The sequence below is a fragment of the Miniopterus schreibersii genome, assembly GCF_964146895.1.
Source record: "Miniopterus schreibersii genome assembly, chromosome: 16".
Classification (NCBI taxonomy): domain Eukaryota; kingdom Metazoa; phylum Chordata; class Mammalia; order Chiroptera; family Miniopteridae; genus Miniopterus; species Miniopterus schreibersii.
The window spans coordinates 7449682-7464689 of record NC_138116.1 but is presented as its reverse complement, the minus strand read 5'-3'; the positions used below and the strand labels follow the sequence as shown (position 1 = coordinate 7464689).

General features: G+C 37.6%; 1 protein-coding gene across 3 annotated transcripts in view; it reads left to right on the top strand.

Moving 5' to 3' along the window:
- The window catches only part of GNA13 (G protein subunit alpha 13), a 49869-nt gene that overhangs the window by 28433 nt on the left and 6428 nt on the right, over positions 1-15008 (top strand). For 2 of the 3 annotated variants that reach the window (XM_081162630.1, XM_081162629.1), the window contains exon 3: positions 12747-12797. In XM_081162630.1, coding sequence (XP_081018756.1) covers positions 12747-12797 — 51 coding nt within the window. Of the gene's footprint in view, positions 1-11588; positions 11702-12746; positions 12798-15008 lie in introns of all 3 variants that reach the window. The other variant, XR_014000567.1, reaches the window with a different exon arrangement.

Below are 15008 nucleotides of genomic sequence, written 5' to 3'. Positions count from 1 at the left end.
ACCCCACATTAAGTTCCTTGCAGGAAATAGGATGCTAATTTGTTAATTTCCAGAAGATGGGAAGTCCTTGTATTACAGAATAATTTTTTTTTTTGCAGTGTATAATAATGTATGTTCTTGAGTCTTGGATAGAAAAACTAAACATCGGGAAATGGGAGGAGTTAGCAGGTAAAATTAGCCATTTGTGTTTCAAGTAACAATTGAGTATTAAACTTATTAATGCAAATTGAAAGGCAAAAAAAAAAAGTGTCAGCTTTCAAGCCCCTCTATGGCTTTTTTGCTTTAGATGAATGACTGCCCTGTTATTAGTCTTTGGGACAAGGGATAGGATAATGAAATCACAGCTTAGGTTTTTAGCAGTCTATTCATTTGTTAGCAATAGCTTTGGGTGCAAACATGAATGCCGCCCGCCCCCCCCCCCCCGTTCTCAAAGGCAAACATTTCCTTTTCTGGTTAGTTTCATTATGGGTAAGCTAAATAGCTTACTGTGGAAAAAGAATCTAATCTGTTGTTATAGCTTAAGGTACTGTTCTAGTTCTTAGGCACTAGCTTACTGAGGATAATACCATATCCTAAGAAGTGGACCATGTTAGTACTGGATTCAATGTTTGTAATGCTCAGCTTTGGCTGTACATTCACCTCAGCCTGCCACTTCACTAAGGAGATAGCCCCTCTTTAGAAAAACCTCCCTCTTATGTGACAATATTAGGGAATTTGGTAAGTTAGATGACTAAAGAGACGGAAGTCCAGGGTTGGCTGGGAAATGAAGCAACTGGAGATATGTAGTAAAACTAACAAAATAATGAGGAATTATTGCTAATTAAATTTTTTGGACGTTTACTATATAGTTACTTATTCAGACATATAAGCAAAATTTATAGACCTGGTTATATAGAACAGGAAAGTGTGCGGCACTGGGAGGAATACTCTAGAGCTTCCTAGCTTCTGTAAACAACATTGACAGCATTAATACAACTTCCTGTAATAACCAGCCTTTCTTCGCAGTCCCTGAAACCAAACTGTTTTCTTTGTTATCATCAGTTAGACCTAATTTTTCTTACTCAAGTAGTACAGTTTGTACTTGATAGTTACACCTCTCCAAGCTGTTGGGTTAGTTTATTCTATGTAACAAAGTATTTAATCTCATGCATTGGCTGCTGAAAAGAGCTGAGTGCTAAACTTCAGGTTGGGGTAGAATATATATTTGCACTGCAGCGTGGATTTGAAATACTGTAGAGTTAGAGGCATTGGTTTATTCTTTAACACTAATTTGGATTTGCTTTAAAAAGTGAATCAATACTACTTTCAGTTGTAAACTATTATGTGTTTCTGTTGGAGAAAGACTTGGTTCATTTTCTCTGTGAATAAAAGCAAAGCAGGACTTTGGCTTTAAGTTGCTAAATACCTATTGTCTACTGATTCTAGGGTTATGGTTAAATATTTCAGCCTATATATGATAAGGATTATATATAACATTCGAGATTGTAGAGATTTTAAAATTTCGGTCTCTATGGGTAGGATTTCCTGTTGGTGAATTTGATCAAACGTCAGAGTGGTTGCATTTTATTCAAACGTTGGAGACCTAGAGCTATAGTACTGTTTACATTAAAAACAAAGATGTTTTAGCATGTGCTTATACACTACAACTTTCTGAGATTGTGTGTGTACATATATGCATGCATACAAAAGAATGTGTCTTGATATGTTATATCGACATGTTTATGTTTGTATCTTATATTTTTGGGTGGGAGGGATAGAAACTTGACTAGCTGTGAGATATGTGGGCTATCTATGCTGAAGGGGGATTGAAATACTTTGCTGGTTTCTGCATTACCTTTTATTGCTAAACAAAGCTAGTGATAACAGTAATTTATGCTGCTCTGAAAATGTTTATTAAACAGCTAAGGGATGAAGCAAGGAAATCATTTTGTTAGGAAAACTAGATGTTAGTTTCAGAATTTTTTACTAGAGTGCGGACCTAACCCAGGAGGAAGGTTTGTGAGCTCGCTTTTAAGGAAAGCGTGATGGCCAAAGACTCCCTGGCTTGAATATTCCCTCTCGCCCTTTCACGGACAGGGAGCAGCCCAACCAAGCTGGAGGCTTCTAGTCGTCTTAGCCCCAAACAGGTGCTAATTTCTTTCTCCAGAAAATTAATTCAAGTGTTAATCATAATTACATCACTTTTTAATACCTTATATTTTATCAGAATGCCTTTGTACTTTTCAGAGTTCTGTCACATACGTTATCATGTAATCCTTCAAAAAACAGCTGTGAGAGAAATAGAATATGTCTGTTGTCCCCATTTCACAGATGAAAAAATTCAGATGCAGAGAGATTCCTTGATGCTTTGAATCACACAGCTGGTAAATGGTAGAGTGGACTCTGGAACCTAAGCTGACTCCTGGCCACAGCACTAGCCACTAAACCATTTTGCAAGCACTCAGATATATTCGTGAGTGTTCTTTTTTATCCCCAGCCTCTCTGACCAACACCCATACCCTCAAATATTACCACTCCCCTTGTAAGTTCTAGCACATTCTTTAAATATGTATAAGGTTTCCTTAAGAATACATAGCATTGCACTGGTATTCACACAGTTCTTTTTATATTCTGAACTTTCTTAATACCTTTGTGCCATTCCTTTTTTACTGTATTAACTTATAGTTATGATATAAATACACTTAAGTGACATTTAATGGTAAGTCTATTAACTTAGAGTGGTACAGTTCAACCTAACCACCATTCATCATGGTAGAGGCTGTTTGAATTCTCATCTTGAAATTCCACCAGTAAGCACGGTTTTTATTTATTTGTTTGTGTGTTTTTCTGTGAACGTTTTTATTATTATTTAATTTGTATTGATTTGAGGGGGGGGGAGGGAGGAAGGGAGAGAGAGAAAGAGGGAGAGTGGGAGAAACACTGATTTGTTGTTCAGCTTATTGATGTACTCATTGGTTGCTGCTTGTACGTGTCCCTACCAGAGATTGAATCCACAATCTTGTTGTATCGGGACGATGCTCTAACCAGCTGAGCTACCCAGCCAGGGCAATGAACATGCTTTTTAATGTGCCCTGAAAAATAAAAGTTTGATGGCAACCAGTTATCTGAAAGGCAGCCATATATCTTTCTAGGAAAGTGTTATTTGGAAATTGCCACATATCCGGTATATAGTTGCTCTTGGTTTGGAGAAGGGGATATCAGAACACTTTTTAAATTATTTTTGAGCTCCTTTGCACTATTTCTCGGATAATTGTCACAGTTTTCATACTACTTTTGAGCATTCCAAATTGCAGTTTGTTGTAAATTTTTGTTACAGTTAGAAACTACCTGTATTTTTAAGTGCCTATTTCTGAAAATTAACAGTGATTTTTATTCCCTTATTTGAAAGTACTTCATTTTTTTCCAGCTACATGATATAATTCACTTTTGTCTGTGTGGTGAACACACACGCACACACATTTGGAAGATACATTTTTTCAAGAGAATTTGTTATGTCCACATTAGCAGAGCATTAGAATGGGCTGATACAGAGCAAGGAAATTGTCTTGTTTTGAGAATTGGACGGAAGTTACCATCTGCTGCACTGATAGTTGTTTATCTTAATCTTTCAAATTTAATCTCTCTTCTTTTGGCAAAACTAATGAAAAAATTTTAAATCAGTGTAGTGGGTGTACTTTTTCAACCCTAACTACTCTACAGTAGATGTAGAATACTTGAATAGAATTACTCTTCCTTGATTTATTTTGGTTTTGTTCTCAGTCATAAGACCAGTGTACTTGGTTTTGCTACATGAAACTTTACTTTGTATCTTCCAAGCAAATTAGAAAATAACCATGTTCAAATGTATGGGTTTGTTTTGCACATCGTAAAACATATTTAGAAATGGTTTTAATATGATGACCTTAAGATTTGATATGGTTTTCTACTATGCCGTGAGATAAAGTGGAACTAAATGGCCAGCCAGAACTCATGTCCTGGCCGTGCCACTCCCTCAGCATGTCTGAATTTCTGTTTCTGCAACCAAAAAATGGGGACGATCCAAGGACCTACTGTTATTAATTGTTGTAGGGATTACATGAGGTAATCCATGTAAGAGTCTTTGGCACAGTGCCTGACACTTATGAACCATATTATTAACATTAGCCATATGCACATAAACCATATGTAGCTTTTAAAAAAATAAAGCACTATAACTTTTATTTCACTTACTCTCTGAACTTGATTAACAATAAAAAATTCTGAATTCTAAATAATGCAGAATATGGCTTACACTCTCATTAGAACATATGTCACTGATTGATTTGCAGTCTGATGTGTAGTGAGATACAGGTGCAGGTGCTCTGCTGCCCCCCCCCCCCCCCCGCGGCGACCCTCCACCATACCCACTGTACTTCTCTGTATTCCATTTCCTGCGCCTGTGGGGGGCAGAGGCTTTGTGAGTATTCAGGTTAAAGAGGGTATTTGGCTTTCCTTTCCAAGGTAAAAGAATTTCCATATATTTATAAAATACAAAATGATTTTTTAAAGATATGTTACTTTCATGAGATTTTAGAACTTCTGACCATTTTACATAAAAACCAACTAAAACATTGGTCCAGTAGAGAATTCCTACTTTTCCTCATGGAGCAAAATCAACAAATTTCAAATTTGTTCCCCTAAGAAAATGTTTTTATTGACTTTGGCATTTTAAAAACAATGGTATCCAATAAACAAAACTTTTCTACACCCCCTTCCCTCCCAGAAATAGTTTGTGTCCTTGGGTTTTTTGAGCCGGAGCAGTTACACATTTAGCCTGTTAATAGGACATTTCTTTTAACCCTCCTAGGAAGGTTAAAGAAAAAGAGCTGGAATAATGAGCAATTGGGGTGAGAGACTTTCACTTTCCTTTTCAATATCTTGGTTACGGTTTTCCCATTCCCTGGGTATTGTTTTTTTAAATTATTTTTCTGTTAAATAGAATAAACTGTCTCAGTAGAAGTTGGATAGAGAATTTGTCATCTTAAGTCATCATGTGGTTTTCATTTAGGCTTCATGATATAAAGGGACGTTGTATTCATTTATTGATATTAAGTAAAAGAAAAACTCTTGGAAGCTACTAGCAGTGAGCAAAGGCACTAGGTTTTTCGAGTTGCTAGAGTCACTCACAAGTTATTGCCTGGTCTACTCTGCTACATGAGGCCTAATAAATGAGAAGATATACATGATTCTACTTTAGACAAGTTGCTATTCAAATGTACGATGGTGTCTAAAGTCATTTTTACTGATTTTTTTAAAACCTAGTAATTGAATGCTATATGTTCACAAAGTTGCAAATACTTTTCATTTTAGTTGAGAGAGTTAAAAAGAGTAGTGTGATTTAGCCTATGGAGTTAAAATCTTGCACTGCAAAAGATGTGCTATTTTTAACTTACTAACTTGCTACATTTGCAGTAAAACTGTCTTTATTAGCTATAGGGGCTTAAAATTGTTACCATATAGATGATATACATTTCAATTCTGGACTAGGGTAGAGAGAATTATATTTGCTTAATTTTTTCCTTAACCTTTTAAATTGTTACCATCAAATATTGCAACCAATTTTGAGGTTGTGTTACAATTTAGTAAGAAACTAAGGTTTTCACCTGTTGTATAGAATTTTGCACATTTGGCCATGATGCAAAGAATCTTTCTTTTGAAAAAGAAGACTCTTTATTAAAAAAAAAAAACAAACCCTTTCATTCTGTAGAAATGCATTCTTTGATAGGAATATGTGTTTATCTAATGGTTTTCTATGTGTTTATATTTTATACTGTATGCAAGTATTACGGTTTAGAGCATGACATTTAGTATACATTGTCAGTATGATCATTTGACTTCTTTTCTCGTCGTGTGAAAAGTGAAGAGCAATGTAAGGCAGTGAGGGCCAGAGGGCCTTGGAGAGCAGATTTCAGGGGGTCAGTTAGTCTTTAACAAGTCTGGTAGCAGTCAACTGGCAGCTTTCAGCAGCTGTCCGGTGACATGTTATTTATTGAACACCTGCCTGTTAATGAGCAGGCACTTGTGGTAGGCTGGTGTTTGCTAATGAACCAAATGAAAGTCATCTCTGCTCTCTGGTCTTAGTTGGAGGAACTTAAATAGACAGACAATCCCACACGTGATAAGTGCTCTGAAGGAAAAGAAAAGGAGCCAGTGACAAAACAGGACGGTTTGAGGAGGTGGACATTTTACATTAAGACCGATGGGTGAGAAAGGGTCAGCCAGGGAAGGGCTCAACGGGCAGGAAGAGCACGTGTTCAGGGCCTGAGGTGGGGAGAGCTTGCTGGCACATGGAAATTGGAGAGAAGTGAGGAGAGCAGTCAGTAAATATGTATCGAAACTCTTTCTACTGTTCTGGGTGAGGATCAGCTCCAGAGTTAGGTGGTAGCCATCGAGATGTGGAGAAGATGATGGATTCAAGGTATGCTTTGTAGGGAAGATCACTGGGGTTCTGACACTGGATATGAGGTGAGGGAGAGGCATTCTTTAAGAGTGACTTGGGTTTCTGGTTTTCACAGCCAGGTGGATGGTGCTTGTTGCTGAAATGAAAAGACTGTGTAAGAAAAGAATTTGAGAGGGAAGGTTAAGGCTTGAATTTAGGCGTATTAGGTTGAGAACCCTGTGAGACATGCAGATGGAATCAAGCAGCCAGTTTGACACATGAGTCTGGGATCCAAAATAGAGCTATGGGCTAGAGGTGGAAATTTAGGAGTTGTTTGTATTCAGGTGATATTTAAAATCTATAGTATGTGTACATTTGCTCAGGGAAAGGGTATAAAGAGATTAGGGCTCAGGATAGTCTTGAGGAACCTTCAACCTTTTGAAAATGTTCAGAGGACATGCTAGCCGAAATGGCCAGAAAGGTAGAAGTTCAGGAACATGCAGTGCCATGGAAGCTAGGAAAGTGTTTCAGTGAAGAACATGGGTCAGCAGTGCCACATGCCGCTGAGAGGTCTTGTAAGGTAAAGACTGACATGTCCATTGATTTTGGTAACAGGGAGGTTATTGCTGACGGTGGCAAGAGACATGGTTAAGGAGGAAGCCTGGCTGGACCGGCCAGAAGAGGGAGTAGAGAAGATCCATGGTCTGAAGTCAGGCCAATTGTTCTCATTTCCCTTTGCAGCACTTTCAACCACCTGGCTCAGTAGGTTGGGTTTTTCAAGCCTTTTTAAAGTTCAAGAGGACACTGTGTTTATATTAACCAATTTCTTTGAATCTCTCTCTCAGAAGAAGAGTTAATACAGTTAATAATATCATTAATCTGTTAGGCCAGGCAAACACAAGACACTTTGTACTTGATTGTTTTACTTATGGCCATTTCTTATTTAGTGGGGGCAATAATTTGATCAGTTATACACATGGCACTCATTCATTTCTTTGTTCTTTCAGCAAACATGTATTGAATACATTCACCTTCTGGGCTGAGTAGGCAGGCCCTGGGGACTCAAGAACTGCCTGTCGGGCTGTCTTACTAGAGGTTCTCAATCTAGTGGGGAGCAGATAAAGTCAGCCAACAAGTGTTTGCAAATGATAATGATAAATGCTGTAGTATTTGTTGTTTTTCTGCCGAGAGTATGCAGAATCACTGTTTACTAACCTAGAAAAGACCTAAGAGAGCATGTAGTCCAGTTCACTTTGTTCTGTATGTAAAACACAGGTCCATAAGAGGTTAAGGCCACAGGTAGTTTTGGTGATAGAGCCATGATTCAAACTAGGGGCTGTAGGACTCCTTAACCCATGTCTGACATTCACTACCAACCATGCTTTCCTGTGCCCCTTAATAGCATGATTAACCAAATAGTGGCTTGGAAAGGGAACTGATAAACCAAGTAAATTTTGAGCTATTTCCCACCTTCATCAGTATTTGGGAACATTCATAGGTTGCATTGCTTTGCTGTCTGACATGATTGCTGGGTGGATGGGGAAGGGAAGGTAATTAAAGCTTTTCCTCTCTGCTGTGTGATATTAGGCATAGAATTACTTTATTAACATTGATTGGTAATGTTACTTAATGTTGGTTGTTGTGTAATGTTTGAGTTGTGGGGATTTCAAGATTCCTTGTAGCACATCATAGAGCAGGACTTTCCATTTGGTGTACATTCACAAGGACTCCTGGGTATTGTGAATTCCTCTTGCAGACCCCTCTATTTAGTTATCAGGGGAATTGAAACTATATTTTGGGAGTGTGACCTGTGTTGGAAAACTATTTAAAAAAAAATTTTTTTTTTTAACAATTGTCATTTCTTTATGAAAATTTTAAAAAATTTACTGCTGAAAGTTTCTAGTTCTGGTACATCTAAATGTTTCTTTGTTAGGATTGTATATGATTGACCCTTTTCAAAAAAGTATTTTAGCTTTGAGGAATCTCTCAGAACTAAATTTTTTCAATATGTATTGATTTCAGAGAGAGGAAGGGAGAGGGGGAGAGAAACATCAATGATGAGAGAGCCATTGATCGGCCCCCTCCTGCATACCCCCATTGGGGATTGAGACACCAACCTGGGCATGTGCGCTGACCGAGAGTCAAACCACGATCTCCTGGATCATAGGTCAATGCTCAACTGCTGAGCCATGCTGGCTGGGCAAAAACTAAGCTTTTTATTGTATGTGAAAACTGAAAAGTAGGAAAATTATTTTCTAAGGGAATTACAAATTCCACTCCAGAATCCAAATTAGTTTGGTTCTTTTTTTTTTTAGTTTAAAATTTAAAATATGTATGTTCATTGTAAAAAATCATCAGTTAGCCACGTATACCACCACCCCAAGGCATCTTGGTTGATATTTGGTGTATTTCCTTCTGGCCGTTCCATACAACATTGGTGTTGAGATAAACTTTTCTGTACTTTCTGTACAGTTTTATATTCTGTTCACTTAGTATTGCAACATTAGCATTTCCTGCAGGAGGTGATTTTCTCAGAGAACTAATAAGGCATTCTTAGAATCTGGACGTGATTTTTTTTACTTATATGGAAAATTCTTTCTTGTATATATATATATATATATATATATTTAATGAACAGAAACTGGTGGTACTAAATGGTAACATGCTATAAGTATGGTGTAAGCTTACTATGTTGTTACCTGTTGAGCAGTGTTATATATCATGTTAGGGCTAGCCCATCTCTGTAATATTAAAATCCTTTCTTACATTTAAAATTTCATTTCTTTTGTTGTTGAGTTTTAGAGAGAGAGAAGCATTGATTTGTTGTTCCACTTATTGATGCATTCATTGGTTGCTGCTTTTGTATGTCCCCTGAGCAGACATCAAACCTGCAACCCTGGCGTATCCAGATGTCGCTCTAACCAACTTTTCTACCCGGACAGGGTCTGTATTTCATTTTTAAGGGAAGATTTTTAAAAGAAATGCTGGCCTCAGAAACCTGTATTCTTTTTAAAAGTGACTGTAATTCTTATATAGACTTTTGAGAGTATTGGATACTTTCTTAACAAAATTGAATAGCTTATAAGTATTATGTATACATGCATAAATATAAGATACACATGTATCCAAAAATGCTTATTAGACATATGGCAAAGTTTTTTTCTCATATCTTTATGGTGAAGCATTTTAATAAAATAAGGTTCTTTTTTATGACTTCTATAGTAGGAGAATTACTAAATTGCATTGTACATTTTGTGTTATGTGTAAATTGGAATTTGGTGGGACAACAGGAATACTCTTAAAAAACTAAGATCTAGTTGTAAATTATTTGGTTAAGTCTAATTGAAAAACTTGATGTAAAAAGGAATTTATTCATTAGTGAGCAGTGGCAAGGAAAGGGCAGTTTATAAAATAAAGTGATAACTTAGTTCTTTTAAAAATCTCATTTCTAATTTTGGGTACTAGTTTATTTTTATAGCTTATATGCAAGAAAGAATTAAAATTAATTGTCTAAATTAGACAGGTATTTTGGACATTCTATTTAGGCTATTGTAAATTATCTTAGATTAATCTGGTTAGGTATTTAATTTGACAAAAAAATTCAAGTATTGTGGTTTATGTTGTAACTAATTTTGGCTCTTCTGGAAGTTTTAAGTGATGCACTTAAAAATGCTAGCAAGAAATTTGAAATTCTATATTCAGTTGGAGTCTACATAATTTTGAACTATCTACAGAGCAAGGAGCAATAGCTTATATTTCTTTGACTATAAGTAAACACTGTCTCACTCCTTGTGAACCAAACAAAAGGCGTGAGTGGTAGTACTTTAAGTATGCTTTGATGATAAAGATGACAATGTCACCCTTATTAAAAACATGTACTGTGCGTCACATCAATACTCGACAAGCTTTTTCCAAATAAAAATGAATAGAGAACGTCATTAAACAAAAAGTAGGCCATCTCAAAGATAAGGAACAATAAAATAGGCCCTTTGTGAAGACCAGGCAAAATGAGAGTGTTGGGAGGGCAGTAAATGAAAGGAGAGGCGACATTGCACCATGACAGGCTCTGAGAACCAGGAGTTGGCTACCTACCCTGCTAGCCTCTTTATTATGTTTTATTTTAAAATTAAAATGAAAGGGAGAAGAAAGACATGGAACCCATTATAGAGGTGATATATTTCAAATATTTGAAATAGGATGACTCCAAGATCTTTTCACTTTAGAGTCCTTTTCAAAGCTATGAACCAACTCTTTAATCAGGCCTGGTTTTATGTTTACTATCTTTAAGGAATTGAGTATAATGTTATCTTAGATTTCAAATAGTGTGAGCAGAGCAATATCATGTTGTATTTCATATTTCCATGTGAATATGTGAAGATACAATAGAGAAGGGACAATGGGATGGGAAATTGAGTCTTTAATTATCTTTGTTACTAGCCATTTCCTTAGATTGAAATTAAGAGTCTTGATTCATTAAACCAACTCTCATCACACCCTTTTTTCATTTTGTACTTTATTTCTATTTGGCATTTGATTCTTGCTGTAAAACTGGCATAAGTAGATACTATGTGGAAAAGCTTATATTACACAAAGTCTATGCATAGTATATTGTGCAAAAGGATTCTTACTTAGATGGGGCTTCACAAAGATATTTGCAGGGCTTAAATTACTAGTGTATCACTGTATTAAATTATCAGTGAATTACTGATTTCTTTAAAAAACCTACAGGTCACTTTTAAAGGCAAGTTAATAAGTTTCCTATTGAATAGATTTCTCCAAACATATGCTTAATGAAGCCCGCTTAATAAATATTCAGAAAACATTTTGACCTGACTTAGCTTGGGGATCATAAAACTGATGAAAATTAAAGGTATATTATAGGTAGATAAAAACCTTATTATGGCAGTAGATGCAATATAATACAGCAATACAAGTCACAGTTGTAATTAATTTAAGGAGTAAACAGATTTCTAGTTTTCTCTCATCTCTTGATTTTTTTCCTCTGAAACATTTCAGCATTGCAAATAGAAGGACTTAATATGCATGGAAAGTATGTAGCCACTTTAAAATATTGGACTTAGCCATTTTAGAGCACAAACATCTATTTAGTAGTTTGCTAGTACTTCAGGAAATGTTTTGCTGTTAAGTTATTAAAATACTTCTCTCTTTTCCAACTACATTTCTGTATAAGGCCAGATTTTCATCATATACTTCAACCAAAACAACCTAAAGTAACAGTTCAAATGCAGAAGCAGATGAGTGTCCCACTGTCTTTTATTAAGATATACTAAAATACATTAACAGGTAATGAGTTTACTATTGATATTTTAAAATGAATTAATAAAATATTTATTAAAATTTCTCAGTTTTACTTTCTAATATGGTAAATATCAATAGCTATAACCCACATGAGCAAAGTCTCTTTGGGATCCTCAAGAATCTTAAGGTGTGAAAAGGGATCCTGAGACCAAAAATTGTGAGAACGGCTGCTTTAATTTCTTGGAACTGAAAGTGTGGTTCCAGAAATCACCTGAACTGCAGAAACTACCCCCCCATCGGAACCTACAGTATAGCAAGTTCCTCCCAGGAGTCTCTCATACATTAAGGAATCCTTCCTTCAGGACTTGTGGATGCCACTTCAGGCAGGGAAAGTGCCATGTCCAAGTGGAAGTCCAGCAGGAAGGTGAAAACAGGGAGAGCGCCGGGAGACTCTTGAGACCTAGAGCCTTCTTTCCCGAATTGGGTTCCTCTTACCTGCCCTCTGTTCAAGTGTTCCCTCTTAGGAACACACTCTGTCTCGCACAGCTTAGATGTTTGAGGTGCCTGGAGGGCCAATTGAAATCAGCTCAGAGAGAGCAGGCTGGTTGCTCAGGAAAAGAAGACCTGTTGGAGACGGGACCTGCAGCATTATTCAAAAATTTTCCACAGCAAGGCGTGTCTCCAGGCACATGCCAGTTACTGGAAGATTTTTTATACGGTGTTCTCCCCTCGTCTCTGATTTGCTCTTGTCTCTGGAGATAACCACCATTGCTATAAATTTGCGGTAGAAAAATGTGGACAAAAAGAATCTCACTTAAATTTCGGTTGATATCAAAAGCATGCGTGTAACCCTATCCATGTAGATGATCACTTGGGGGTATCACTTACGTAAAGCATTTGTGAAATTAACCAGGCTGTGGCACTTTGTGGCAGAGGCAGACATTTTATATGTTTTTAGTGGGGTTAGTGTTCAGTCTGTAGCAAACTATGTTTGGATTAAGTGTACAACCAGACAGTTTAATATAAACTGTTGTAACAAAATCTTCCATTTCTAAGCCCTAATAACTGTTTGTTTTCTTCTTGCTTTTAGGGTGAATCTGTAAAATATTTCCTGGATAACTTGGATAAACTTGGAGAACCAGTAAGTTTTTTAACTGAGTATTTAGTGCCATTTGAAAGCAGAAGTCAGGATATTGATGTTAAGAAGTTTAGAAAAATTATGTATCAAGCTGTTTGCTTCTTTCTGTTTCCTAGTGGCAGTGTTCTGGCTGTTCTGCTTTACTTTTCTCCCTCTACCACCCTGTCTCTGCCTTTCCCTTAAGGAATGCTCTATCCACTGCTTCATGAAAGTAAAACTGTTTAGAGAAAGAAGTTTATGTTTGAAAATGAGATTGCACATTATATATTCTACTTCACTATCGTCTGGGTTTTTTGTAAGTAGAAACAGAACACAGTGGGTTAATTGACTTAAAAACATTTCAGAAAACGGTATTTTCCAGCTCTGGACCCCGGTAGGTTGAGCTATAGTGTAGGAGGGCTATTCTGAAGGCCTGATGAAGGGACGCCATGCTGGAAGAAGGAGTTGCCCTTGGAAAGAGAGTTTGTGACTTTCCTGCCTTGTTTCCCTCAGAGCCAGCAACTCGCAGCTGGCCGTGGCTGGCCCTGGCTGGCCCTGGCTCCCTGGGCCCGCTGCAGGCAGAGCAGCTGCCTTGTCTGTTCTCTGGAATGGACTCATGCAGAAGACGTCATTGGAAGAAAGGTTTCTGCTGCCTAGAAAATGTTTGGAAGCCATTGCCCTAGAGTAATTTGTTACCTGCTAAGTTTAGTGTAGTTTTGTTTGCCTCCTCTTAAAGCAAATTTGTTAAAAATTTTAATATGATCTCATAGTTCTTTGAGGTACTAAACGTTAAAGTATAACCGAAGAAGAGCACAACATGAAACCCGTACAAGTAGGGAGGTAACTCACTAATGGATCTAGGACACGTGAAAGAGTACCCTCTTTTTGCACTAGCAGGATAATTTTGGTATTTTCCCTTATTTTGTATTTGGCTAACTTGCATTTTTCTGCCCTTAAAACTAGTGTTTTTCTCCTGCCTGTTTTTTAGACACAGGTGTTCTGGAAGCTGGGATCTCCATATTTATGTTTTTACTGAGTCCACATCAGTGAAACTTTTTATTAAGACTTAGTCACTTTTTCATCTGGTCAGATTATAAGCCTTAAAAAAAGTTAAGAGAAGCCTTAGAAGATAAACTAATTTTTAAGTTACTTCATGTTTTCCAATCCAGACACTGACCTCTTAATTTGCCTTTCCACATGGGCCGCCTTTGAGCACACCATTTGAAGTAAGCCCCTGCCTCTTGTTTTCAGTGTCAGCCCTTGCTCTTCTTAAACCTCAGTGCTCTGATTACTACAGTTGATTTGTTTACTTTCATGCTCATGGCCGCTTTACCCGCCTCTTTCTATAAGGGCAGGGGCCTCATCTTGATTGTCAAGAGGTCAGTTCTTGATGCCTAGTGGTGGTGCCTGACACGCACTGGGCATCAACAAGTGGCTTTTGAAGGAATAGCTGTAGGCCAACTTCAGTGACTTTTGTACTGGTTTCTCATTGTCTTATGTTGAGGACAAATGCAGCCACATCTGGAATAAAAAGACAAAGGGCTGTAGTCAGTTGGTAGCTGTAAAGGAGGGAGGGGTAAACCTGGGTGTGCTGCACCTCAGCCACCCGTTCCGTGAACATTAGACAAGTCAGAGGGTGCGTTTGCTCCTCCATCTCTGGCTGATGTACCAGGGCTGCTGAAGCCCCACTGTGTGCCCAGCCCCATGACCCTCTGGGAGGTAGAAGAGCACATGGGTCAAGCGCATGGGTTCTGCAGCCAGACCACCTAGGTTCCAATCCCAGTTCTATCACAGACTGACTCTGTGACCTTGGGCATTTCTAAACCTTAGTTTTTTCATCCGTATCATAGGCTTAGTAAGAGACCCAACCTCATAGGGTGTGGAACAATTACATGAAATAAACCCATGCCTTAGTCTGCTCTGGCTGCCATAACAAATACCACAGACTGGGTGGGCTTAAACAACATTTATTTCTCACAGTTCTGGAGGCTGGATGCCCAAGATCAAGGTGCTAGCTAGCATAGGCCTTTTTGATGAGGACTCTTCCTGGCTTGCAGACTATGTGGCCTTGTCACTCTTTACATGGCTTTTGCTTAGCACGTACTCACGGAGAGAGCATTTCTCATTCTCCTCATAAGGCTGAGAACACTCTCTGATTAGGGCCCTGCCCATATGACTCATTTAACCTTAGTTACTTCCAGAAATATAATCACATTAACTCTCAGTGCTTCAACA